The sequence below is a fragment of the Fusarium tjaetaba genome (assembly GCF_013396195.1).
Source record: "Fusarium tjaetaba strain NRRL 66243 chromosome Unknown NRRL66243_c0000086, whole genome shotgun sequence".
NCBI classification, from domain to species: Eukaryota; Fungi; Ascomycota; class Sordariomycetes; order Hypocreales; family Nectriaceae; genus Fusarium; species Fusarium tjaetaba.
In genome coordinates this window covers 229932-256516 of record NW_023501282.1, presented here as the reverse complement: position 1 = coordinate 256516, position 26585 = coordinate 229932, and the positions used below count along the sequence as shown (strand labels likewise).

The following is a 26585-nucleotide window of genomic DNA, read 5'->3' as shown; positions in this document are numbered from 1 at the left end:
CGCGGCGGGGCATTCCCTGAGGTTCAGGGTACCGCCGTTTGGCTGTCTCCATTGACCGTCGGACAGGTAGAGGGGACCATGTCGGGACATCAAGCTGTGACCGATCAGCTTTCTGCCGGCCCCGCTCCCTGCCGCAACCCCCAAACTCATTTTCGCTTAGACCATTACTGAAGGGTTAGTCTCTGGACGACCCCCTTGTGGCTCGAGTTCCAACCGCTGTTTTCAGTGAAGTCGCTGGTCGCCGAATGATTTTCCAGCGCACCGGGGCTCCACTCGTAAGCGCCACAACTCGCACCACCTTAAGAATTGTGCAGCGAAAGGCAAGGTACCGCCACGGCCAGCCGCGCCGCGCCGTTACCCATTCCCAAAATCAGCTGCCTGTCCTAGATACTGACTGAGCGTCACCGAATAGCTTCACCCAAATTACATCTCCGGCAGCTCTAGGTCCCTGGCTCGATATCCACACTTCTAAAGGCCTCACCATCTCGGTCTGCTCACCTTGAGTCTCACGAGCTCGGATGAGGCCGTCGAGCCCGGCATGGCTTCATCGGCGTACGTCATGTCGTTCCCTGCAGAAAACTCCATCCCCAAAACGTCGCTGGCTTGAGCTCCCCTCACTAAACGGCTCGTCTCTCATGATCTTCCATCCCATCCCCTCCTTTGTATCCTGCGGCATTCATCTCCATAGGCCAAACATTATACGCTGTCCGCTGACAATTATCTCCACTGTTTAGGTCGCTAAAGGACCTCTCCAAGGCGATCGTCGCCTTCCTCGCTGAGCCAACGGCTTCGCTGCCCGACGACTTGGAAAAGATCATTGATGCTTACCTCCGCCGACACCAGAAATATGATGACGCTACGGCAGATCGCCTGCAGGAAGAGCTCCTGTCCATTTTTGACAAGCACGTCCAAGACAGGCCTTCAGCCTTCGCGCCTTTCCTAAACATCCTTCGTCAACTGCTTTCCATACTTCGAACTCCTGAGCGGATATTTGCATGGTGGGACTCGTGCTCTGCGCTTCTAGCCAAGTCATCTCCCGAGAAAGGTGTTGTGGAAGCGTCACTGGCGAATATCATGGAGATCATATCAATCGCGGAAGAAGATCATGACGGTTCTGATTCTGACCTTTCCTCCAACCCACTTATCGACCGCCTGTTCACAGGATGGATGGAGAAGCTTTACCCGTCTGTCACCGAAGCATTATCAAGCCTTGAGGCGAACGAGAGAATTACGCGGGAGGCTCTTGTGCAGTTCGGGAAGAAGCATCCCAAGGTTAGTCATATATACCCAAATTGTATTCGTTAGGGTGTTTTCTGACATCGACAAGGAACTCTTTTCTGCGCTTGATCGTTATTTTGTGAAGAAACAGTATCGCAAAGCTGTGCTGCGCTTCTTGGGCGACTATCTTCAAAGCCAACCTCCTCACGTTCACCAGATTTTACAAACGCCACTATTTGTTGATATTTTAAAATGCCTACAACAGGATAGCTCAACGACCATAGTGTCAGCCGCACTGACAGTTGTCATTATGTTACTTCCACAGATGCCAAGCTCGCTGGTTCCGCATCTACCTACGCTATTCAACGTCTATGCGAGGCTATTATTCTGGTCAAGGGAACGGGCCGGCGTAGTTGAGCCTCAGCCAGAGGATGCAGATTCATCCAATTGGGAAGAATGCAGTTATGAGGCAGACGTCGATGATCACCCTGTCTATCACCTCCTTAACTACTATACCATTCTTTATGGTCTCTATCCCATCAACTTCATGGACTATATTCGCAAGCCTCAGAGATATCTACGTCACGCCAATGTTGCAAATGCCAACGATATGGAAGTTCAGCCTACCGAGATTCGAGACCAATCAGAAAGATTCCGTCAATGCCATTTACTTCACCCAAACTTCTTCACTCTCACGATTGATTCGGAAAAGACGGATTTTGGTCGCTGGATCAAGAGCGAGGCCTCAGAGGTTGTTGCTGAGTGCATGGCTTTGTGTCTTGCAAACGATTCCAACCAGTCTTTCAGGCAGCCTTTGTCTGCATCTGAAGCATCTCCATCGAACGAAGGATTTGTCAAAGAAAATCACCCTTCCCTTCCAATAACGACGACTGAATCACACGGCGGCTATCGTTTGCCTACATCCGCCAGCTCGGACTCGTTAGCGAGCAGTCGTCGGCCATCAGCTCTCATTCGGCGGGCTTCCCAATCAAGCATCCCATCAACTCGGGATTCTATTGATGCCAGGATAAGAGAACCAAACGCCGACAGTCCGACCCTTGGCCCTCATCTCATCCAATCTTCCTCTCATACACAACTGCAGGACATGATCCAATCTAACAAGGCCATCAAGTCCGGTTTGCATCAGTCTTTGGCTAATGATAGTGTGCCATCACTATCACTCAGCAATCAAGATTCTGTGGCTGATCGGCCTGGCCCATCGCTACTTGGCGCTCCGCCGACTATTAGCACGCCCCTTTCCTTGACTGAGACGAATACACAAGTGGCTCATCTACAGCGCCAGATCCTACTCTTGCAGAATGACCTAAATTTTGAGAGATATCTAAAACAACAACATATGGCCCATATTGGTGACTTGCGCAGACGGCATATGGAGGAAGCTGTGACAGAGGCAGAAACACAGAATCTACTCATCACAAACCGTAACTTGAAGCATCGGTTTGAGGAAGCGAAGAAAGCGGAGATGCAAGTTCGGCGGGATTCGGAGAAGAGTCGTGCCCTTGCGAAGAAGTGGGAAGCTGACCTTTCCACCAAGCTTAAGAAGCTGCGTGACGAATCAAAGCGACTCAAGGCTGACTATGAAGCGCTCCAGAAGGAGCTAGATAACTCCACGGCGGAGCGTGACAAGTTGAGGGTACTACTGTGCGAGGCCGAAGTCAAGGAGGTCAATTGGAAGCAGAATATGCAGTCCATCGAAATTCACAGCGCTGAAATCGACCGCTTGAAAAGTGAAGTCGATAGGTTGACAAAGGTTGAACGTGATTTCCAGGCCAAGGAACTCGAGCAACAAAGGGCAATCGCTGCCGCTGCAGGTGCAGAGAGCAGAGTTGAGGCTCTAAATCTTCAGCTCGCCAGCCGAGAGAATGAAATCGAGCGTACTAGGAAGTTGTTCCAGAACCAGGTTGCAGCCCTACAGGCGAAGCTATCTGAGGCGCAGGAGGAAAGAATTCAACCTTCTCGAGATAGCAAAGCAGCAATTCAGGCAATGCTTGCAGCGAGTCGAGAGAAGCAAGCTGAACTACAGAAGCAGTGCGACCTGCTGATGCGCAAATACACCGCCCTGCAATCATCGTTCCTGGATATGAAGACGGAAACGAAGCCAAGACATCTCAGGATCGAGACTTCACCAGATGGAGAACATGATTCGTCGTCCATATCAACGAGCCCCGTCATGATGAAAACGCGGCCACAGCGTGTGCTCTCAAGCCCTGACATGGCAGAGGGCACTGCATATAATGTCACGCCACCTCTCGGGCACAAGCCTGAAGCTGCCTTATCACCGAAGTCAGGGGGTTGGGCACATCCACCAGGGTCACCATTGGGAACAGATGCATCATCTCTATCCATGAGCCCGGATCACCAGCGATTCGGACGCAGTGAAGGAGGGCGATTACTTGCCAGGAGTCACTCGGACTTATTTGCCAGCGCAACACACAATCGACTCCGTAAAGATTCGAAAGACAAGGGCAAAGAGGAGACAGGCGCGAAAAAAGACAAGAAACCATCGGCGTTGAGGGGAATCCGGGGCTTCATGTATGAATGAGAACATGATTGTGACAAGGTGAGCAATGGCGATGGTTGATATACTGGCCGGTTTTAACATATTTGCGTACATGTGGCAGTCATTCTTGAATAAATCATTAATCTCGTCGCCATCCACCTCATTTGACCAGCAGCACTGAATACTAAATATGAAATCACTATGTTCTGAGTAAGGCACGAACACAAAAAAATGTCAGCGATGTTAAAGAATGAGCTATGAGAGTACATGTCAGAACTCGTTTCTAGTCACCAATGATGCATACACATAGGTGGTAGCGCATGTGGATTGTCAGCCTAAATACCGGTAACACGCCAGCAGCTTCTCTCAGCAGCATTCGCCATACTTGCCAACTTATGGTTTACCCCGGGGCGGTCCATTTAAGATGGTCGATGATACCGCTGCATGAGCAGTTGAGCATTGAGCACAGATGGATGTTCGGTCGGCATCCATGAACTCCGTTACCACTGTGACGTTCAACAATTGGACGGCTTCCGTAGCTCAGTTGGTTAGAGCGTCGTACTAATACTTCAATCCGAGTGTTCGGTAATGCGAAGGTCTCAGGTTCAAGCCCTGGCGGGAGCAATCCCAGTGCCTTCCGATTGTTACTTTTTGCAATTTCTTGTATCTCGGACTACGTTTTTGTTTTGCAGGCGTGCTTTGAAGTTGGTCTGGGGTATCCTTGCTGTGATATAAAACCCTGGAAGAGCTTAATGCTTGATGTAAACGGGGCTAAATGGCTGATTGCGGGATGCGAGGTCATGACCTATCGGATAAAATAATAAATAATAGACAGGTTAGTTAGATATAATAGACTTTTTCTCCTTTTTTCCTTGTCTAACGCATGGACTTCATTTCTGAAGAAAACATTAAGAGTAAACCGACTGGCTGCTTATTATATCAATGTGACTCAGATGTTCTTGGATATTCTCTTATAAATAAGATCGCGATCTGAGGGCAGCTGAGCGGTCAATTCTTATTGTGTCTCTGACTGTGTTTTGATATACGTCATTTTGTTCTGGACGTGACCATGTCTTGAGACATGTTTCTCATCTGATGATTCAGATTGAAAAGCTAAAGGTCTGATGAAGATTGCTAGAACAGAAGTTAGTGCAGCCCTTTGTTCTTCCGTGAAAATCGTCCTTTGTAAGAGATCAAGCTCGACTCGGGCTGTTTGTGGTCCATGTTCTAATGTTGGATCCTTTTCCAACGGGTGTGGGGATTTACAGTACAGGGGATGCCGGGTGTGGGGTGAGGTATGGTGAGGGTATACCGTAGTAGTCGATCTGTTGAACAAAATAGAGGGAATCCGGATTTCCATAATAAAGGAAGCCTATTTTCCGGTCTGGCAAGAAAAAGGATCGATCAGTACTCCATACCTCTACAAGAGTCTCATAGAAAACAATTCTCGCAGCAGAGCGCTGTCATTTCGCAATTTGACCGGGGATACGGACGGTCATGGTATGCATCTGGCTGCAATGCCGATCTGGCACGCTCCAGCCGCATGTGGATAACAACCGATAGACTCACTCGCTTCTCACCCAATCTGAGCAACTTTCTGGTCGACTACTGTGCATGTAAGTAATTGGACCCCCGCGTATTAGTGCCTATTTAGGAGCTGGTTGGCTGGTTGGTTGTCATTGAGCCGCTCCCATTGTCATGTATGATGGAACAGGTGCGGGATAACTGCAGCGAGAGGCTGTGCTCGAGGAAGGTCGAGATTTGGAGAGGATAGCGGTGAGGACAATTGAGCCGAGGAATGCGCACATCAGAATTGGAACTTTTGCAGATACGTCGTTTTGGTGTTTCTTCTGGTGGTACCTGAAGTCTGGTGATGATAAGACAAAACGTTCGAGTCACTCGCTACACGGCCATTGTGTGCGCTGATGGATGATAGCTACCTGCTCGAGGGGATCACCTTACTTTTAGTTATGGCTGAGGTGCATTTATCTCTGGAATTGAGAACAACTGACAATCTGACAGGGACAAAGCCGTTGACTCGTGGATGGAAATGACGTAGAGACTGAGTGCCACGTGAAGTACTCTGGGCCATTAGCGCATGTCGTCAGCGGACCTGAGGCTCCTGAAAGGCCGTGCGTTCTGGTTTCAGCGGGGTTGGTTAGCGGATTTCCAGTGGACTGGGCCTTGCAGAGGCGCCTGAACCGACAGGGGGGGAATGGCTGAGTGAATGAATGACCTCTGGTGTTGATATCACGTATCTAAAGGCAACCAATGTCTACAGATACTCGTAAAGATCTCTGAAAAGGGAACGTTGAAATGGGGTTTACTCCTTTACATTATGCCCTCTCATGTTGAGTAGCTAGAGGTTAATCGTATCAAGTATGATTGCAGTATCTCTATCAATGCTTGCTGCCTAATATACTTGACTCATCAGATACCTTAGGTAGGTACCAACCATACTTGTCATTGTTTGTTGACTTCGTTACCATTCATCGCCGGATGCCGCCGCTCAACGTCGGGTTTACTTATTCTGTGTCTCTTCCTTCAGCTCTCATCTCTACCTACCTAGGTACCTAGGCTCATGATCAATCATTCTACGCCAACTCTATCTCTTAAAGAATCTGTCCTGCATTATCGACAATCGATGCCCCAACTTCTGCGCCCGAGATCCCTCCATTGTTTACACGCCCCTAGGCATGAAATTCAAATAAGCATCCTTCACAATAAGAAAGAGTTAAGCTACTAACTTACCTTACTATACCGACACCACCACCACCAAGAACCCACGACCCTCTTTTCTTTTGCGCCTATCTTTTTTTACCCTTTCCTCTCTTTTAACAACTTCAGCTTCTTTTCTTCTTTTCTCTCTCTTTTTTGCTTCCCTTCTTTTTCGTACGCCTCGGGTTTCTTTCTTCCCCCTTTCCTTCTCTTCGTCCTTTTCTAAGAGGGAGGTCCCAAACTCCCCCTCCGCTCTTGGCAAACGACGCGACCATCACCAATAATCATGTCGTCGCTCGAAGCCAAGATCGTCGTCCTCGGCGCACAAGGCGTTGGGAAGACGTCTCTGGTTATGAGATACTGCAAGGGCGCATTCAACCCGGCTCAGATCACTTCTACCGTCGGCGCCAGCTTTCTCACAAAGCGCGTCGTTGACTCTGACTCGGATACCGTTGTGCGCCTTCAGATATGGGATACAGGTTGGTTTTGATAAGGAGCCAAACAAGTTTTTATTCTCTCATGTGCTAACCTTGACTTGCAGCCGGCCAAGAACGCTTTCGTTCCATCTCCCGCTTGTACTATCGTGGCGCAAACGCCTGCATCCTCTGCTACAGCATCACAGACGCACAGTCATTCGCCGATATGGGTGTATGGCTCATGGAACTTCGACGAAACCTCCCTCACGATGTCGTTCTTCACGTAGTCGGCACAAAAGCCGACATTGTCGCCCGCGATCCCTCAGCCCGCCAGGTCCCATTCGAGCGTTGTATCGCATACGTCGCTGAGAACCTTGCCCCGGGCATGGGCAGCACGCCGCCTCCGACCGCAACCCCTTACCACGTACCGACGCCTATGTCAGGCGGCCAGGCAATGTCTCCTCCATCTATGGAGCCTCGGAGCCCCAGCTCGAAGCGAAGCTCTGGATTCTGGGCACAGGAGGTTGGCTGGGACGCTTGTCATGAAATCAGCGCCGAAACAGGAGAGGGTGTCGAGGAAGTCTTTCGTGTTGTCACCCGCAAGCTTGTTGAGCAGAACCGCAAGATGCAGCAGGCCCTTCTAATGGCCACTGCCATCCCTGGTACACCAGGTTACGAAGCCGGCATGGACGGAGGCTATTTTGCAGGTGCAGACGCACGAGGGAGTTTCCGAGTAGGCCGCGATCGTCGAAGTTGGCTCTTCTCGCCAGGTTTCTCGCCCGCCGTTACGGTCGAGCAGGCGGGAACCCAGGAGCAGACACAGGCAGACGGCTGGGATCGAAAAGAGCGCAAGAAGTGCTGTTGATTTTCTTGATTGCCAAATACTAAACTAGACGAGCGAAGATGATACGATGTGATGGAAAGAGATGTAGACGTTGTATGGACATAGGAAACGAGGTCATGTCTACAACGAATTCCCCACGGCAACGACAGAAGAGGAGCTTTAGGATGGTTTCGACGACTGAGCGCATATGTTTGATACCCGGTCTTTTTCGTGTTTCCTATTTTTGTTTTGTTTTTATAGGTCATGTTTTGCGGTGCGGGTTGGTTCACAGTCAGGGTGTTTTTCGTCTTTGATACTGGCAGCCTGGTCCCGGTCCATTTACTATTTCTGTACGCAAATGCATAATTTCTTTCCTCGCTTCTCTTGTCTTCTCTTATCTTGATTCAGTTCATGCATGGTGCATCAGGCGGGTCTTGTTTTGTTCTACTATTTCTCAATTGGGAGTTGGACGAGAGGGTCATGAGAGGTAGAATTTCCATTTCTGACTTAGAACACATTATGCATTATTATTTGGTTCATACCTGTCTTTTGACATCGCCGTATCTCCTATTTATAGCCAAAGTGCCTTGACACTCTTCTATACTGACTGGCCTGTGGTAGTGAGTGGCTAAGCCGGCAGCATCCGGGATACCCCACCCCCACCTGTTCCGGTCGGAGGTCGGATGTTACCCCCGCATCATCCCGTTATCCGCCATCCCGCACTCGGGACTATGGAATTGAAAAACTGCCGCCAACACCAGTCGACTTTCACTACCTAGACATCCTCTTAAGCAGTTGGTCCTCCACTCTTTTTCTCTCCCTCTTCCTCCCCTCCCCTCCCATATCACTACCTGCTGGCCTCAACCTCGAAACAATGGCCCACCCTCAAGGAAATCTCGCAAACCTTCTCCCTCCTTCGTGGAAAGCCTCAGTAACCACTTGGCTAGCTGAGGATACGCCTTCGTTCGATTACGCCGGCTTCGTTGTCGGCGACGGTCCCCGCGTCGCGACACTCTGGGGTAAATCCAGCGGCATCATCGCCGGCCGGCCCTTCTTCGACGAGGTCTTTACGCAGTGCGGCTGCACCGTGGAGTGGCATGCTGAAGAGGGAACAGCTGTTGACCTGAGCAACGGCAAACATCGAGTCGCAACAGTCAAGGGCCCTGTTCGCGGAATTCTCCTGGGTGAGCGCGTTGCTCTCAACACACTCGCACGATGCTCTGGCGTCGCTACCAAGAGCCAGAGACTTGTATCCATTGCGCGTGAGGCCGGGTATACAGGTGTGATTGCAGGAACACGAAAGACAACACCGGGATTCCGCCTCGTTGAGAAGTACGGCATGCTAGTCGGTGGCGCGGATGCCCACAGAATGGATCTCAGCGCCATGATCATGCTCAAGGATAACCACGTCTGGAGTCGAGGCAGTATCACCGATGCTGTCAAGGCTGCCAAGTCGGTTGGTGGCTTCAGTATGAAGGTTGAGGTTGAGGTTCAGAGCGAGGCTGAGGCTGACGAGGCCATTGAGGCTGGCGCCGATGTAGTCATGTTGGACAACTTCACTGGTGATGGTGTCAAGGTCGCTTCAAGAAGTCTCAAGGAGCGATGGCAAGGGAAGAGGCACTTCCTGCTTGAGACATCTGGTGGACTTCAGGAAGATAACTTTGAGGCCTACTTGTGCAATGGTGAGTACCTGGAAGGCTTTTTTATGAGCATGTCGATGCTAACGGACTTCAGATGTCGATATTTTGTCAACAAGTTCTATTCATCAGGGAGTGCCGCACATCGATTTCTCACTCAAGATCGAGCACTAGGTCAAGATAATAAAAGTACAATGATTGATATCCACTCAAAGCAAGAATCCGTTATGTTGGTAACTCCAGGTCGAGTGTTGACTTTGTAGACTTCCCTGTGTCACATGAACAACTTGATAATATTCATCTGCCTCGCAAGTATCTCTACCATCTAAGGACTTCTACTTCTCTTGTTCAGGGGCTTGGGGGTGTCTGAGCGCGATGTTATCGCGCTACTTGAAATTCTCGTCGATGGAGCATACAAAGCAGGGTTGGAGGTGAAGAAGTCAGCAAGACGGGAACGAATCTCTTCTTCGACAGGCCTGCGCCATCGTCAGCAATCTCTGATTCAGATGTCAGGGTCGCCAGGCACAAGCATAGTCCTCTTCAACTATTGGGTTGTGTGACACCAGAAGACGACAAGACGATTGCTTTTCCTTTGCTTCCAGTCTTCATCTCTTCAGTCGTCTTTCGTTCCTTGTTCATCCATGTAAATGCTCGTGTGTCTTGATGTTTCAGCACAGCGCTCTAAGTATAATCAACTCGTCATGTAAAAGTTGAGTACTAGAATGGGAGCTTTGGGCAGCCTTGGACCCAGTATAGCCACAACGAGTACCTAGATCTCATAGCTACGGCATACCTCGGACTACTATGCACTATTTACCTCTCTATAAATACTTCAAGTCTATTGCATATATTGGTAGTATATCAGAATTATCATAAACTCCAGAAGCAGATGAAATGACGAAGGCCAACGGCATACTCAAGCACGCACGACTTCACCTTCAAAGTTGTCACCGTATCATCAAAATTTTCGAATCATACGAGAACGTGTCGGCAAACCCTTGATGCCATTTGTGTCTATCGACGTGCAACTGTCTGAAGGAAGCATTCATCAAACACCCTTTTGTAAAACCCCAAAACGGCCGTGAGCAAGAGTCAATACACACATGACTCACTACCAGGCAATGAAAAGAAGAGACAACGCGGTTTGAAAGAACTTGCACAGGCACTCTTCGTTAATCTTCATTCCTTGCGCGCCCTCCACCCTATCTGATATCATTTTCATAGACGCCAGGCATGTAAAGTCAAGACCATGAGAAGAAAAACGTTGGCCAGGTGGCCCCATGTTGAGCAAAGAAGATCGTAAAGTACGATGATGCGTAACGTACATTGAGAATCGAAATGAAGAGAAAAAGGAAACAGTTGCTGTAGACGTGGTCTAGGGGGCTACGTCTTCTGCCACCTCACTAGATACGAGTGCTCGCCAACCAAGACATGCCGGGATTCCTCATACCCGCGATCGACGTAGAAGCGTGCCATATCCGTTCATCAGATAGCTTAGAGCTTAGACAGTAACGCGCTTCTCACCCTTGGGCTTGAGGACGTTGTCGCCGTAACGGCCGCCAAAGTTACCTGTAAAGTTAGCGATGTTTGCATCGTCAGCACAGAGATGAACATACCCTGAGGGTTGTAGTTGCACACGGTGTACCAGGAGGGGAAGCTGAGAACAGTTCCTGCAGGGCACTTGACTGTGGCGCAGCCAACCTTGGTGGAGTCCTTCCAGACAACCTGAGTGAAGTGACCATAGAGGTCAATGTTCATATCAGCAGGAGGGTTCTCCTGGCCGTAGAAAGCCCAGTTGGCCATCTCGTTGTTGTACCACTGGTTGGTAATACCACCAGCAGCAGCCTTGTTCTTGAGGCCATCAATATCGCTTGTGGCACCCCATGAAGCGAGGTTCTGGCCGTAGCCGCCATTGCCTTGCTTCCTAGAGATTTGTCAGTCATCAATTCTTAGTCCACACATGTCAACGACTTACATATCGTGCTCGAAAACACAACCGTTGGCGGTGTTCTCGGCGTAGCCGGCGAGCTCATCATCCCACTCAAGGGCAGAGGCAGAGTGGTTAAGACGGTGGATGTTGTGGTAGGCGAGCATAACAGTGTTATAGGCACCATCCAGGGAGAGGTCATCACCTCCGCTAGCAGGGACCTCAACCTTGGGCTCGGCAACCTTGGTAGGCTTGGCGACAACCTTTGAGATGGTAGTCTTGGGCTTCTCGACGACGGGTGCGGGAGACTCATAGACGGTTTCCTTAGTAGACTCAGGCTGGGGCTCGACAGTAACGACCGTAACCTTGGGGGCCTCTGCGGTGGTCGACGGCTTGCTGACCGGCTTCTTGACCTTCTTGGGCTTCGCGGCCTCCTTGGTGGTTGAAGGAGCCGTATACTTGGGAGCGGGAGCTTCCATAAACACAACGCCAGTGGGCTTTGTGGCCGCTGGAGCAGTGGTCTCGGGCTCCTCGCCAGCAACAACGGTGACGGTAACAACCTCGTAGACCCACTCGGTCTTCATCTCTCTCTTCTCGAGAGCATTTCGAATAGGGCTGGCCGAAGCCAAGATGGCGCTAGCGCCGAGGAGGAACATAGACGCCTTCATGGTGATCGGTGAACAGGCACAAGACGGAATGGGGTGAGCTGGAAATAGAGTCAGTTATATAAGCTTGAGAGATATTAGGTGTGGCTGTTTTCAGTTGAGCAAACGTCAGACCAATGCCACTTGGCAATAGATGTTTCCGTGTTTTTGATGAATGCGACGAGGCTAAGATGTAGCGAGGGTGGAATGATGTTTCTTGTGGGGAATGTTTGGACGAGAACGTATAAGACATTTGTTGTTGAGACAATTTCGTGTGAAATAAGATGAAGTAAACATCGATATATCGAGTTGAAGGGGATTTCCCTTGCTGAGTACTTAAGGGACTCATGGCCGCTATCGATGGTGACAAAAGACATGGCTCTGCTTCGGCGATGTTCTGTCGAGGACAAGGCCGAGTCGGTGTTGTGAAAGGGAGGATATCGATAAAGACTCCCTCAAAGACCGGGGTTGGTGGAGCAAGGCGAGACAAAGAGGCGGACACAGATAATGGATGCAGGTACAGAAATGCAGGGTTCAGACAATAGTGGTTCAGACTACAGTATGCTTGCTTACCTTTTTGTGGTGGGTAGTGTCTGTAGATGGGCTTGACGTTGGATTTGATTCAGAACCAGTCTGGTGAGCGGTTGACAGCACTGCTGAAGTTGAGATTCCGTCTAGGAGTCTCGAAAAGAGTTTTGGTGTGGTTGAACAACGACTGAAGTTCAACGATTGAAGGAGTGAGAGAAGGATGAACCGAAGGAAGGACGACTTGATCAACTTTGCTTTGCAATACCGAAAGGTGAGGTCAAGAAGATGAGGGAGGTCTTGGGACTATATCAACGGTTCAACCGGAGGCTTGGCTTTAAAGTTTTGGTTTTGAAGGAGTGGACTGCAATGTCGTAGACACGCAAACAAAGGAGTGGCAGGCCCTGCTATCGTTCGACGAAGACTCTTGGAGGGGGGTGAGGGAGAGGAAAGAAGAGTCGAGATGGCTTCGGAGCGGACGACGACGTTAAAAAGGAACTGCTCGGCGGGTAGCAGACGGACAGCCACTGTTAGCCCAGGGGCGATTGGCTAGATGGTGCGGTATTGATTGGATGCTTTGCAGGGGGTATCTGGGGATCTCGCGAGCCTGCAATCGAGTGTGAGCTGGGGTGTGGTGCAGGGGACGAAGCCGGGGGTGTCGTTCGAGAACCAACCTAGGTAGTTAACTTACTATCAGAGTTGAGAGCGGCAACAGCGAGAAGCTGTTAGTGAAGTGCAAGACGAGCAAATGAGTGTGAAATGTGAATAAAGTGAGCGTGAATAGTGGATAGTTGAAAAGAAAGAAAGCGGAGAATGAATTTGACTTTGAGGGAAAGTGAAGGGAGGTCCTGAGAAGAGATGAGGCTGCCAATGTTTTGGCTACAATGCGGTGCGTTGCCAAGGGCCGTCGCAGTTGGCAAGCACTGTCAAAGTGACTACTAGCTGGCACTGACAGTGACACCCGACTAGGTACTGCCCTGAGATTGCCTTCCTCCTGCTTGCGTCCCTTCCATTGGGTTGTTGTTGTTGTTGTCCTGGGCAGGGTAGTTGCTACAAAGACCCCTGGAACGCGGGCTGCAATACGCTAGTGCCTCAAGCCAGTGGAGGGGTGCGTTAGCTGGGCGCTAGAAAAATGGCGGGAATGGATGCTGCAAGGCACCCAGGAACGAATCATGCATTAGCCCAGTGCCTTGAATTGGACAGAACGGGACGGGAGGCATTGATGAGCGTCCAGTGGCTTTGACATCTACCTAGTGCCGTCATATTGAAATCCAGCCCGAGTTACATACATGCCCAATGGCATTGATTGACTGTCTAGCATTTGAAGGGTTCGTAGAATCCTCGCTCTTGCAGCTATTGACTGAATAACTCGACGCACACGCTATTATTCACAGCGCAAAGCAATTGCCTCGAGGACAACATCTTCGGTGTACGGCAGACGCACGGGCCTTGAACCACGATGATGAAACTCGTGGCTTACATACTCGATCCCCTTTTGCCTGTGTGCGCAGCATTGACGCCTCTGATGAAAGACTGGACGGTACCTGCATTTAGGTGCCATGTTCTAATTTTCTTGCTGTGACACCACGCATAGGTCAGTCCAACCGTCCAACCTGACGACGGCCGCTGATTGACTGCAACCACAAACACGTCCAGCTACATCATAATCGCAACCCAGTGACTTGGTAGAAACATATCGGTTTCAATGCGACGATCACACATATCTACGTGGTATCTACGTACAGAGATTTGGCTTCTACAGCATAGCATCGCAACATTGCATTGCAGCGCCAGCATTGACTGCATAGGCGGGCAGCTAATCAAATCAACACACGATCCAGGATTGGGACCCTTGCTATGCTCAAACACAGTGGAAAAGAGTAATCAACTGATTCAGATCATAACAGACCTGGCCCTGGCCCAAGGTAATTAATTACCAGTCATCTCAGCTCTGGCTGTGTTCTTGGCTGCTGGGCGTTTGATGCTGGGTTTGATTGTGGTGAGGCAGGCTGTTGGTGTTGGTGTTGCTCATTGACGTAGCATCCGTCCCCTCATCTCATATCCGGTTCTTTTCCTTTCGAGTGCCGGGCTATCCCATCCCCCGGTCTCATCATTCACTACCTAAACGGCACGATTGACTTTTCTCCTGTGTTAAAACCTTGTCGGGTTCAACAGTCCAGATTCGATTGAAGCTCGATTCTTTGCTCATCATTTCCTGTCGAAATGATCCCCACTCATCCCCCACTGGTGATCATGCTGGAGTAGAAGGTTAGAGAATGCTTCGCAAAGCTTGGCCTGCTTGCGTGGACATGAAAGCCACCTCGGAAGCCAGACCCAAGTCTCAAGCCCCCCGGGTTTGGTCAATTTCAATTGTGAGCATTTTACCACATGCGTGTTGGGTCGTAACTTTATAGAAATGGGTCTAATAAGTCTGGAGTCGATATACTTTGGACTTACACGGACGATTTTGAGGGTCCATTGATTTCCGGATGCAGCGTCATACTAGAATCTGACGGGAAGGAATACTACCTATCTTGGATACCATCGATGGAGATCAAGATCGTGTTAACAGTGAGGGTTTGTATTATTATGCCGGGTCCTACACATACTCACGCACGGGTTTGTAGGTGATCAAGGGACAGTATGTCAGCATTAACAAATACGAAACGCATTCCTACCTGGCCTTAGCCATCATCTCTCTTCGCATCCATGGATCGCATTGATTCTGATTCTGTAAGAGGCAAGCTGAGCTGAGCAATTGGTTGATTGGAGATACGTACCTCTCCACCCCTTTTTCACTGCCCCTTGCAGATGTCGATGTGGCGCGTGCTCTGACGATCCATCTCCGATGTATACAGCCAATCAACGTGGTAAATGTCGGCCTCATCTCCATCAAACAAGCTATTCAAGGGTGGTGTAGCGGGCTGTTGTGGGGCTTCCCTACAGCTGCATGTCCGAAAACTCGCTAATGAACCCGGCTCTCTTCTTCCCCATGCGCTTCTAGCACATCTGAAACTGAGCTAATTAGAGGTGACCTTTCTGCTCCGTTCTTCATCTCCCATCCAAGGCCTCACTTTTCCTTTCTGACAGTATCAAATACTGAGAACATTTCGTTGCTTGATATTAAATTGGCAAATGCCGAGCTACCCTTATGAGTCATTTGAATAATAGAATACATGCTCGATTTCGCGAGCTGTCATTCTCGAGAGTACGGATGCCTTGGCTGTACCCAGCAGAGCCAGCTCCGTTCATGGCCACGGACAGTTCGGCTCGTCGTTGGTTTCTCTGCATGTCACCCTGGACAGTTCCACAGAAGGAGGAGATTGGTTGTGTCACATAATGATTGCCTCTGCTTCATAGTTCAGAGCTAGAGATACCCTTGATGGTCTTTACGAGCAAGAAAACTTCCGATACTAGGAAAATGTGTCAAAAATAATTAGCCCAAGGCAGAGAGACCTATCAAATCTATCTCAAAATGGTCGAGATATTTGCATCGCTGATCAGAATCTTGATTACAAGTCTTCTTGCCTCCTATACAGTGGCCTTCAGGGTAGGCAGGTCGGGGTGACGATCAATATCCAGAACCGAACTTGGACAACTTGATTTTGGTAGCCACCTCCGTGTCAAATCGTCAATGGCTTGCTTTCCAAACGTTGACACAATAAACTGATCGTCGTTGATCATCGGAGTCCGACTTTGTTAACATACACATGGTCCCTTAATTGGCCGTACTGCAGTCTACACTATTGTACTTCATGGGTTATCAATCTGCCTACCTCTTTCTACCTACCTTAGGTAGGTAAGTTGTAGTTCTCACACCCCTCAGCACGTATATACTCCTCCCTTAGACACACTGAGCTCAGCCATCCAACGCATTTGTCTTAAACCCATTGAGTCGATCACAGCGACTCGAGACCGACTTCCGAGCTTGAATGGCATGACACGCAATCCACAACTTTTCCATGTTCTAACAAGAAAGGGATCAGTGATTCCCACTGGAGAAAACATCGAATACGGTGGCGCTGAACTTCATTCCTTGAGTGCACCTCGAACAACTTTATACTCGCTTCTAAACCAAAACCATAATATTTAGTTCACTCGCGGCTCTGCTAGAGTTGAGTATTACGTGGCCGACTAGCCGACCTCTTAGAGCTGTATCAATGAGGTTTGTCACCGGCGGCACCGAATTCGTCTCTCGAGTTTCAGGCCAACATACGATGATCGGTAGTTCCGGGCCTAGGGCCAGGCAAATAGAGGCCGAAGTTCGACGTATCCAACATTGCTGAACTGAAGATACCCGTATACAGCAATATAGACAGCCGCAGCCTTCAAACTTTGATCTGAACAAGCAATTTAGTTGGGACTTTCAAGCCACTTTGCTGATCGATCTTGGTCCACATGAAAGCACAGATCATTATACTGACTTATCGTCACATTCAGTACCCAGTATCTTGGGTCTGTCCTGGGATCTAGTCCTCAATTCTCCATATGTCTCCTTCATTCACTGTCAAGCAGGATATCTCACCACTTCAGTCACCGCTTCACACAAAGGGACGAGATATCCCTTCTCGCAAGCAAGGCCTTCCAGTGTGGCCCCTTTTATCCTGCATCTTGGGTCCATACTTCAGCTCTTAATTCCCACGCGGCCACGCGCGCCCACTCTTGACGTTAAGCTCCTATTTAGCCGGGGTTTTGTATGATTGGTACAAGCTTCACATAACTTCAACATGTCCTGGTACTGTTCAGTTGACACATCTACCCTACAGGCTACGCTCTGATTTAAGGTAGGTCAAATCACTGACACAGTAATGACTTGCTCCGAGCTGGTTTGCTTAGACCTGGGATTTTGAGCAGGATAAAAAAACAAATAGACAGGCTCATACGATTAGCCGCACTAGACGATTCGGTTTCATGAGTTTTGCTTGTCTCTGCAGGTGACAAACTGCCAACAGTGTCGTCAAAATCCGTACACTGATCGGCCTCCATTAAAGGCTCCCCTGTAATACTTTGCTCATATTGTCTCTCTCGCCGTCTCTCTTTCAGTTCGAGACTGGGACGGCAGAACATCACCAACCTTGGCATCATCACTTGGCCTGTGAGATTCGAGGACACTGTTCAAAGGACTAGTCGATCAGACCAGCACACAAGTACATCACCAAACACAAAACCCCTAGGAATTGATGCCACAGATAAAAGAAACTGCGGTCCTCGGACACTGTGATACTTCGTACGCCGCTTGAAGACAGGGCCGATCGATTCGGCGACATGCAACCATGACATAGTACAACCGTGCCGTCACTTCTCGAAGCAAACTCATACATCCTCGTGGTCCCTTCTAAAACGGCACCGAGAAAGAAAAAAACCCAAGACAAGATTCTCATAATTGTTTCTTTGTTGGCGGCCTTTATGAGGGCCAGAGGGGGTGTAGATGATGTCAGCCAACCAACGACGTGACCCATTCTGAACATCAAACATGGGCGCTTGAAAGGCCCGTTTCTTGTTTCACGAAGCGCACAAGCGCCGAACATCGAGAAACAAGACACTCAAAGCGTGATGATACAAGGGCCAGCTCTGGCTGTCGTGGTGTTAAAATGTACTTGTGCCAGAGGTTCCTACTCTACCTGCAGGTAGTAGTAAACTCGAAGTAGGAAGCCCATTTCAATAGACGTGACTTTGGCCATGTCAAGCTCAATTCACAGTACCAAGAGTCTAAACACTACGTCAGACTGTACCTCGCTTAACATACGAGCCTCTACTCTGTCAGGAAAGCAGGCAACCGCCATTTATACCCTCACGGCGTGTATATGTCGGTTCCAGCTTAGGTTTCTGCCCATCACACCAAGCCAATCGTCCCCTCTGTTGGCCGAAGTTTACTTGAAACGAAACGGCTAGTTGCATGAAAACATTTACGCTGCCTGAACGAGTCTAAATGAGGCCGAAACAAAAGCCCCGGCTCAAGGGCCAGCGACACAGAAATGATCATGTGCATGGTCTGGGGCATATGTGAGGTTGTGCGACTCTGAGGGCCAGTCACCGACAAGAAGGCCATACTCTAGGTTCAAACTTGTGACCATCCTCATACATGCGGCTCAAGGAGCATGCTTGTTGCGTATCAAATGCTTTTGGTCACTACGAGTCCGACCTCCGGCACTCGCCAAAATCCGTGTTGGTCACTGTAGAACGGCGTGGTGGTGACCTCGGCAGCTCCTTTAGATGTTACCGACCAATCTCATGCATCGTGATGATATACCTCTGCCCATAAAATATCCATATCGTCCTGTGGTCTTCGGATCACAAAAGAAGGAAATGCCGAACTGTGGCTCCACCGATTAGCCGAACTGCAGTGTTGGTGGTGATTTTCCTCAAATGTCTTGGAGCGCCGTGTATCATGCGCCCAAGGCTCGCTGCATGATGCCGTAGGTTCTGTTGCGTTTGGGGCTGCAATGCTGTGACTAGTGACTGGTGTTGATGCGCTTGATCTGTGTGAGGTTAAACGATATGCTGAGACCAGAGCTTCCGTGGCGGGTTGAAAGGCGCCATAACAATATCATGTGGTAGCAGCTATTGACATCGAGATGCCGGTGGATGAGTGAAATGTCACCGTAAGTTAATATATTGCTTGGCTTGGTGAATGGAGTGAATAAGACTATATCGAACTGGATACAGGACCTGGAGCTTAGTAGTCGATGATGTATAATACTGGATGTGAGCAAACGAATTTTGATTTGATAGCTGGTAGTTTCTCCTTGATTCATCAACAAATGTACATGACCGAACCTCGATCTTAATAGATTCCAGCGCTCTATTGTTGCGCATCCTCCTGCCCCGGAACGAAGGGCTTGCCGTCTCCAGGCCCAATGCGCACATCAGCGAAGATCTGCTTTGGTCGAAGGTGAACAGGGGTCGAGTTCGTTGGCTGATCGGGGATCTTCTTCTCGAGTTTCTATATGTTGTATTAGAACCTTCATATAGCGTGATGGGCCATGGCTGTCGTACCAGATTGTCGTAGACGCACTTGTTGAGCTTCCACTCAGCAGGACGGCACTGCCACAACTGGTGATTTCGATTGTCGAGGCACTCCCAGTGCTTGCGGAACTCAGCCAGGCAGTGGGTGTTGATATCCTTGATACTGTTGATCATGTCAGTGGCTGACCCTGGCCTTGAAGCATATTACGCTTCAGGAAGACCACCAGACTATACAGTCTGCTGAGCCTTAAGATAACATACACGCTGGAGGCACATCGGGTAACTCGTCGGCCCTCTTTCAAGCACTCAAGCTCTCCTCGACCAGGGTTCTCGTTCTTGCATTGCATATAATCGTCATTGTAGTCGCGGCATCGAGCACCGATGAAGAAGGAGGCCGAGAGGAGAGGAGCAGAACTGGCACCGACCTCCTTGACGGCGGGGATATCGGCGGGCAACGGAGTGGTGTCAATGAGCAGCTGTTGGGAGAATCTGATGGGTTGATTAGTTAGCCAATTATCAGCTGTTATAGAACTCAATTGCATCCGCTAGGAGCTCCAGGGCAGAGGCAAGAGAGTCAACTGTCGAGTGAACATACTGGGGCCTTCGGGTAGACATGGTGCCGGTATTTTGCGAAGCTCGTCGTCAAACGTTGCGGTGATTCCAGAATCCGGAAGTGGTTATGTGAGGTCGTTCGGCTAGGATCTGGTAGCGTAAGGTAGGAATTGGTTGGCTGTGATTGGTGGTTCGGTGAAGCGAGGCTGGGCGCAAGGCTACAACGGGGCCCAAGGTGAGCGTAGCTCTGTTTTCGCGTTGCTCAGCTCCAATAATTTTAAGCCGCCAAATAAACACAGCAAACAATCAAACAATCGCATTTTCAGTCTTACAGCGCCGATAGCACTTGTCTTAGACGACTTCACAGTCGCAGAACGAGAATCAAACTCATATTGAGCTTCTAACCACTTCTTTCGCCCGGGTTCCGTCTCGGCAAGGAAACTCATCAATCAAAGCTTAGCTTGCCGACTGACAGCTCCCGATTGAGACGTCGCAACACCAGCACCCAATATGTCGCTCTTTGGACAGGCTAAGCCTTCGCTGTTTGGGCAGTCGCAGCCCGCTCAGACAACTGCGCCGACTCAGAGCACAGGGTTCGGTCTAGGCCAGCCTCAACAACAGCAACAAGGCAACACACTCGGCGCATCGATCCAGCAACCACAGCCGCAACAGATGCCAGCTCTATCTCAATCGCAAGCTCAGCTGTCAAACTCTCTATGGCAGCCTGGAAAGGAAACACCGCGTATGTTGTCAAGAAAGGGCGGTTCTCCTACATCGCAAGACTGACCCCTATATAGATCAGAAGCCGATTCTGGAGCAAATGAAGCTTGTTACCGAGAAATGGGACCCTGCGAACCCCAACTGCGTCTTTAAATACTATTTCTACAACAAAGTCGATGAGAGCCACGTTCCTTACTATAAGCCTCAACCTCACGAAGATCCTCGGGAATGGGAGGAAGCCCTACAGAACAAGCCAGCCCCAGGGTTCATGCCCGTTCTTTGTTCCGGCTACGCTGGCGTTGCCGACCGCCTCAAAACGCAACAGCGCGCCGTTTCCGACTTCAACACTCGTCTCCACCAGATCAACGGCAGCCTGGATGCCATTCTTCAGCGCCACGAGCTCGAGACTGAGGTTCGCGCGGTCGCAGCCCGCCGACGACAGACAACGATTAGTGAAAGATGCCTAGCACTTGCTGCGCGGATACAAGTGCTCCGCAACCGTGGCTACGCACTGAGTGGCGACGAGGATGATCTGAGCAGCCGCCTGCAGACTCTGGAGCGAGAAGTTCAAGACCCAGCTGTTGGAGCAAGAGAGGAAGAACTCTGGAGCCGACTTATTGTGTTGCGAGGCTATGCTGATCAGCTCAGCAAGGAGCTAGATAAGCCTACCGGCTCTGAGGGAGAGAGTATTGATCCGGAGCGGGAAGCCAAAGCAAAACGAGTAAGTGACGGATCGATCGCCGTACAAACAAACCAACTAACCCTTTTCCAGGTGCTTGAGGATTATGAGAAGCAGATCCAGCATATCAAGAAAGAGCTTGAGGCTCTATCGTCAGATTATGCAGAGTGGGAGAAGACCAGGAACCCGCACTCAAAATAGATGGAACTTAATCAGGGCACACGGTTTAGCGACAAAGGTGGTAAAGACAGAGCAACTGCCTTTTGTTAGGATGTATATTGGTGACATAGAGTTGGAGTCAGGACTGGGTATTCATCCTAGGCGTCATAGGATACGAAACGTAACTCTTTGTAAAGTCTAAGAATAATATCGACACAGCAAGTGATACCTCTATTTGGGTTTATGAACTGGGAACGGATATGGTGCATTTTGATGTCGTGAGTGATGTTGCTGCGCGGCTTTTACCACGTCCTGGGATATGTATTGTACAGATTAATCATGACTTCCTACCCGTCCCATCTAAACTGGTTCTATTGTACATGGCGCGACAGTAGCACCATCGACCGCATTGCGGGCTCATAACACTATCAAGACAACACGGACAGATTCATAGTCGTAAGCGGTTTTATTGATATTTAGAAGATCTTGCCGACGAGGTCGATAGCGAAGGGAGCTGAGAAACATTGTTAGCACCACTCATATTAAACCAAGAAAGGTCACCAAACATACAGAGGTAGAGGAGAACAGCAGTGGTAATGGCGCCCTGAACTGTAAAGGCAGCGTCGGCCTCAAGAGCGCGGATCTCCTCCTGAGACTGCTGAGGGGGGGCAACTGGAATAGATTAGTTTGGTAGTTCAATAATTCAATTGAGGTTCGACATACATCCTCCAAACATTTTGTATGTAATTTAATCGAAGAGGAAGTGTTTGGTCGAAGGGCAACGCTCGTTGATGGCAAATTAGACTCGGGTATGATGCTATCTCGTTTCGCTGTCATGGGTCAAAGAATTTTGAACAAGCGCGGTTCAGATTCTAACAACCGCTGGCCAATTAGACGCTGCGATTAATAGAGCGGAACTTCGCAGCTCTTATCGATAAGCAGGCTACGTATGTCATCACCAGATTAATCAGCCAGCTTTCCATCATTCTCAACGTATCATCCCTCAAGATGATGATTGTGTTAACTTGACTAAATAGTATATATAGCTGACTATTCCAAATATCATTTACTAACCAAAAAGATCACCACGTTTCTACAGATCCGTTTACTAGGTAGGTATCGACAAATGCGCTCACTTATAGGTAGGTACCCATATGCAGCTCCGCATCGGATTTCCACTACAGTCGACATGGGTGGCATAACGAACCTGACCAATTAGCCGTATTCTGGGATTCAAGATTTCACAAAGTATAGGCCATCAAGCCGTGGCAACCAATATCCAGGGTATCATCCCTATGATTCTATTCATTGTAATCATAAGATAGCAGAAACGACTTTCGCGTACGCTTTTCTCCTTCTATATACCATTTCCCAAAACCTTTGATTCTTTTCAAACACTATGCTTCAAAGACTAGAGCAACACCGTCGTCACCAGCAGTGACGATCCTCTCTCCTGTCTCGCCTTGAACAAAGCCCAAGACACCGCCACCTTCTCCATCACCACGGTGGCCCTTCCATTCCTTTTGCAGACCAGCCTCGGCTGCTGTTGCGGGAGCGTTAGGGTTCGTGGCACCAGCACCTCGGAGGTCCCAACGGCGGACGGCACCGTCCATGCCGCAGCTGGTCAGTTGCCATGAGTTGGGGATGAACTCGAGCTTCACAATGGCATGTTCCTCATGGGCGCCAGAGATGTGTCGTCGGACGGCGAAGCGGCGGGTGGCATCGTAAACGACAATAGAGCCGTCCACAGAGCCGGCTGCGAGAAGGGTGGAAGGAGGTGTGTTAGGCGTTGTGACGAGAGCAAGCGACTCGATACTCTCGGATTGGGTATGCAGCGCGGCGAGAATTTGGCCGCCAGCTGTCGCCGTTGACTGGCCAGTAGTTTTGCCTCCAGCTCGGGCACGAGCCTGGGGCTGAGGTCCGGAAGATGCAAGTCGTGGAAGAGAGACAATCTTGATGGCGCCAGTGGCACCACCGACAGCAACGAAAGCGCCCTTGGGGTCAATTGCAAGCGAGTAGAGACCACCCTCAACCTCGAACCGCTGATCATCTGCAGTCAAAGCCACCGCAGTCATACCGTTATCACCAACGAGGTTCTTGGCAGTAGCCTCACCCCAGACATCCCAGACGTACAAGCTTCCATCCTCAGAGATGGTGGCCAACAGAAGGCCATCAGGCGTCCAAGCACCGGCGGTACAGGCACCAGTATGTAGGAAATAGGACTGAACGATCTGAAGAGAGTTGGCTTTATCTGTGGGATCGACTGTGTAGACCCAAACCGAACCGTCGGAAGCGCCCAGGGCAATGGTGTTGGGATTGGTGGAAGATGGGCATGGCACAATCCAGTTAATCTCAGGCACTTCCTGTGCTTCACCAAGGAAGTCCATCTTGACAGAACCATCGTTCGAGATGGTTGCCTTCCAAGCGCGCAACCTCCCGTCAAGTCCACCGCTGACGAGGGCATCTCCTTGAGGCAGAGTCCACGCAAGTGTGTTGATCGAGTCTGTGTGGCCATCTAGGCTAAATAGAGAGGGAAGCTGGGTGCTCTTCAGGGCGTCTGCGGCGGGATCGCTCGAGAAACTAGCAGGAAGCGGAGGTCGCGATTGAGCAGAGGCTGTGTTGAAGACCCAACCTGCACCGGGAGCATCATCTTCCTGGCCAGCTGAACCGCCAACCGCGATGATGGAAGGGTACTTGGGATGCTGGGCGATGGTGAAGAGGGAGTCTTTGGGTTCGTCGAAGTAGCCGATGGAGTCATTTTGGAGCAGAATCTCCTCATTGTCGGAGTCCATAGCCAGATCCTCATCGTCGACAATTTCCTCGGCGGCATCCTCGGCGGCGAGCATATCCTCCTCGAGCTCTTCGTCGACAGGCTCTTTTTGATCGCGGGAGTTAGAAGACGACATGATGGCGGGGTAATTTTATGACGAGGGTACGACGAGTGATGTTCGATGAGAGGGAAAGATATTATAAAAAACAAGAAAGAGTTGAGCGAAGAAGAATCAAGAATATGCACTAGGTAACGCAGTTTATGGGCGCTCCCTTTCGTTTCCGAGTTGTTACTTGCTTGATAAGCAGGCAAATGTTTTTTTCAACTTTTTGGTGGTCGGCGAGACAAGGATTTTTTTCCCTGACGGCGGCGGGGGGTGGTGGCGGTCATAGGTAGTCCGTTAGCTCCAAAACTTAATGGATGGACCCTGAGGTATGATGAACTACCTAGATGTGTTCTGATAAACGAATGAATGTTAGCACTATCTCATTGAGGTATTACAATCGTTAAAAGAAGAATAGGTAAGTGAGTGTAGGTAAATTAAAAGTATAAGTATATTGGAAGTGCCTATCATAATGAGGTTGAGGCTAATAAATGCCCACTTACATCCAATCCATCCTTTAATGCTAAATCCTTTTAATCGAGCCCTCGTGGTTCCAACAAGCATAAGTTTTTATGCTCTAGGAAGTTTATGGACAAGGTACACGTTTGCATCCACGTGTGAATAGACGTTTTCTTCATGATTTTATGATTGAAAATAGACATTTGTAGTTCCTCTCATATAGACTGCCAGACTGCTTGAAAAGGTCTCTATAGTTAGCTTGATGGTGACATGATTAAGCGCCTAACAATCAGCAGTATCCGATATACGCCAGCAACGCCTGAGTAGTAGCAGCAGCATTCAACCATCCAGAACCTCAACCCAGTTCTTTTCTGACTGCTTCCGCCTCCATCTATCCTTCGCGGCTTGGCGCATAGCCTTCTCCTCTTCTCCAACCTCATCGGCCTGTGTTGCCATTTCCCGAATCTGATGCTTGAGACCCAATGAAAGCATCTTATACCATCCACCATGAAACTTGCAACGCTTGCGCTCACACATACCACGAACTTCGTCGCCTTCTCCTAGAGGATCGCTCATTCGAGACGCTTTGAAAATAGCCTCGCCTTCTGCCGACTTTGCAAACGCCTCAAAAGCGTCCCGAGCACCAATACTGTCGAGACGTTCATCGTATCCACAGATATCTTCTTTGAAGCGACCGGCAGTAATTGCAGCTTGCCGTCTCTCGTGTGCGAACTCCAAGAGAGTGAGCATTTTGTGACAGAGAACTGTCTCCTCGGCCAAGTGGAAGCGTGCTGCGGCTGCACTTTCGAGATACTCTTTCTCCTCCGCAGAGAGGTGCGTCTGATCGGGATTTTCTGTGATACTTGTGAGCCGATTTGCGTGATAGGTAGGATACGACAGCGACATACCTTTCTCAGTTCCGTTTGGACCATTTGACTCTTCGTCTGCAAATGGTGCCTTGACCAGCCTCCAAAGCCCTTCTTCGTCAGTTCCTGAAAGGCCACCTTGAAGGAGCGCCATGAATTCCTCCTGGGTAAGCTGGTCGTTAACTCCTCCTTTTCCCTTTGCCTTGGGCAACTTGGCTACCATGCGCTCCCACCATGTTTGTGCATGCTCGTTGGAGCAGAACACGCTCTTCTCCCCCTGGGCTATTCGGGCTGCCTTTCTACATCCGCCCAAGGCGCATGTTTTCTTGTATAAAGTTGTGAGGCTTTCGTTTGTGCAGAGTGGACAGATGAACTTTTCGATCAGATTTTCGCCAACCTCTTTGTTCATGTTGATACATTCTCCATGGAACCAATCCTCGCAATTTTCGCAACATATCATCCACCGGTGGTCGTCTGCCCCGCGGCATAGGCAATATGGTCCATGGTCAGATTCCTCGAGTTCGGATCCTGCCGATTCATGGGCATCTCCCGCGGAACCTGACCGCGCGGGCAGTTTGGCTCTTTTCGCCGCCCTTGGCCCTCCTGTTTTCTTTGATCGCTTAGGTGTCTTCTTAATTGTCGAAGCAGTGCCTTTCTTCTTTGAAGCTGTGTGAGCGGCCATGTTGTAAAGTTCTGTAGATGTAGAAGGAGGATGTGAAGGTGAGTTGGAGGAGGCGGGGTGGGCATCTGACGGAGGTTGAGGGGTACTCTCGGCAACCGTTTCGCTCTTTGTGTCATTTTCAAAGGGTTCAGAGCGAGAGTCTTCGCTTTGTCCTATTGTTGGTGTGGTTTGTTCCATTGTGGAGTGTTGACAGTGGCAGA

General features: G+C 49.7%; 8 protein-coding genes across 8 annotated transcripts; 4 read left to right on the top strand and 4 right to left on the bottom strand.

Moving 5' to 3' along the window:
- Positions 1-538: 538 nt before the first annotated feature.
- On the top strand, positions 539-3781 carry FTJAE_4481 (tuberous sclerosis 1 like; the record flags this gene model as incomplete). Its single annotated transcript, XM_037350890.1, has 3 exons — positions 539-552; positions 735-1272; positions 1328-3781. The coding sequence occupies 3 exons, from the start codon at positions 539-541 to the stop codon at positions 3779-3781; spliced, it is 3006 nt and encodes a 1001-aa protein (XP_037208446.1).
- A 2962-nt stretch (positions 3782-6743) lies between these two features.
- On the top strand, positions 6744-7738 carry FTJAE_4480 (Small GTPase superfamily Rab type; the record flags this gene model as incomplete). Its single annotated transcript, XM_037350889.1, has 2 exons — positions 6744-6936; positions 6999-7738. 2 exons carry the CDS (start codon positions 6744-6746, stop codon positions 7736-7738), a joined length of 933 nt encoding a protein of 310 aa, XP_037208445.1.
- An 832-nt stretch (positions 7739-8570) lies between these two features.
- Positions 8571-9507, top strand: FTJAE_4479 (nicotinate-nucleotide diphosphorylase; the record flags this gene model as incomplete). Its single annotated transcript, XM_037350887.1, has 2 exons — positions 8571-9378; positions 9431-9507. 2 exons carry the CDS (start codon positions 8571-8573, stop codon positions 9505-9507), a joined length of 885 nt encoding a protein of 294 aa, XP_037208444.1.
- Positions 9508-10834: 1327 nt separating this feature from the next.
- FTJAE_4478 (uncharacterized protein) lies at positions 10835-11928 on the bottom strand (the record flags this gene model as incomplete). Its single annotated transcript, XM_037350886.1, has 3 exons — positions 10835-10902; positions 10950-11257; positions 11309-11928. The coding sequence occupies 3 exons, from the start codon at positions 11926-11928 to the stop codon at positions 10835-10837; spliced, it is 996 nt and encodes a 331-aa protein (XP_037208443.1).
- Positions 11929-19231: 7303 nt separating this feature from the next.
- On the bottom strand, positions 19232-20010 carry FTJAE_4477 (NADH-ubiquinone oxidoreductase kDa subunit; the record flags this gene model as incomplete). Its single annotated transcript, XM_037350885.1, has 4 exons — positions 19232-19372; positions 19426-19588; positions 19657-19884; positions 19991-20010. The coding sequence occupies 4 exons, from the start codon at positions 20008-20010 to the stop codon at positions 19232-19234; spliced, it is 552 nt and encodes a 183-aa protein (XP_037208442.1).
- Positions 20011-20457: 447 nt separating this feature from the next.
- On the top strand, positions 20458-21547 carry FTJAE_4476 (nuclear pore NUP57; the record flags this gene model as incomplete). The annotated part of the gene is made up of 3 exons (XM_037350884.1): positions 20458-20689; positions 20745-21388; positions 21440-21547. 3 exons carry the CDS (start codon positions 20458-20460, stop codon positions 21545-21547), a joined length of 984 nt encoding a protein of 327 aa, XP_037208441.1.
- A 1355-nt stretch (positions 21548-22902) lies between these two features.
- On the bottom strand, positions 22903-24411 carry FTJAE_4475 (SQT1; the record flags this gene model as incomplete). Its single annotated transcript, XM_037350883.1, has 1 exon — positions 22903-24411. One exon carries the CDS (start codon positions 24409-24411, stop codon positions 22903-22905), a length of 1509 nt encoding a protein of 502 aa, XP_037208440.1.
- Positions 24412-25176: 765 nt separating this feature from the next.
- Positions 25177-26562, bottom strand: FTJAE_4474 (Set1 complex component spp1; the record flags this gene model as incomplete). The annotated part of the gene is made up of 2 exons (XM_037350882.1): positions 25177-25691; positions 25746-26562. 2 exons carry the CDS (start codon positions 26560-26562, stop codon positions 25177-25179), a joined length of 1332 nt encoding a protein of 443 aa, XP_037208439.1.
- Between the last annotated feature and the right edge of the window lie 23 nt (positions 26563-26585).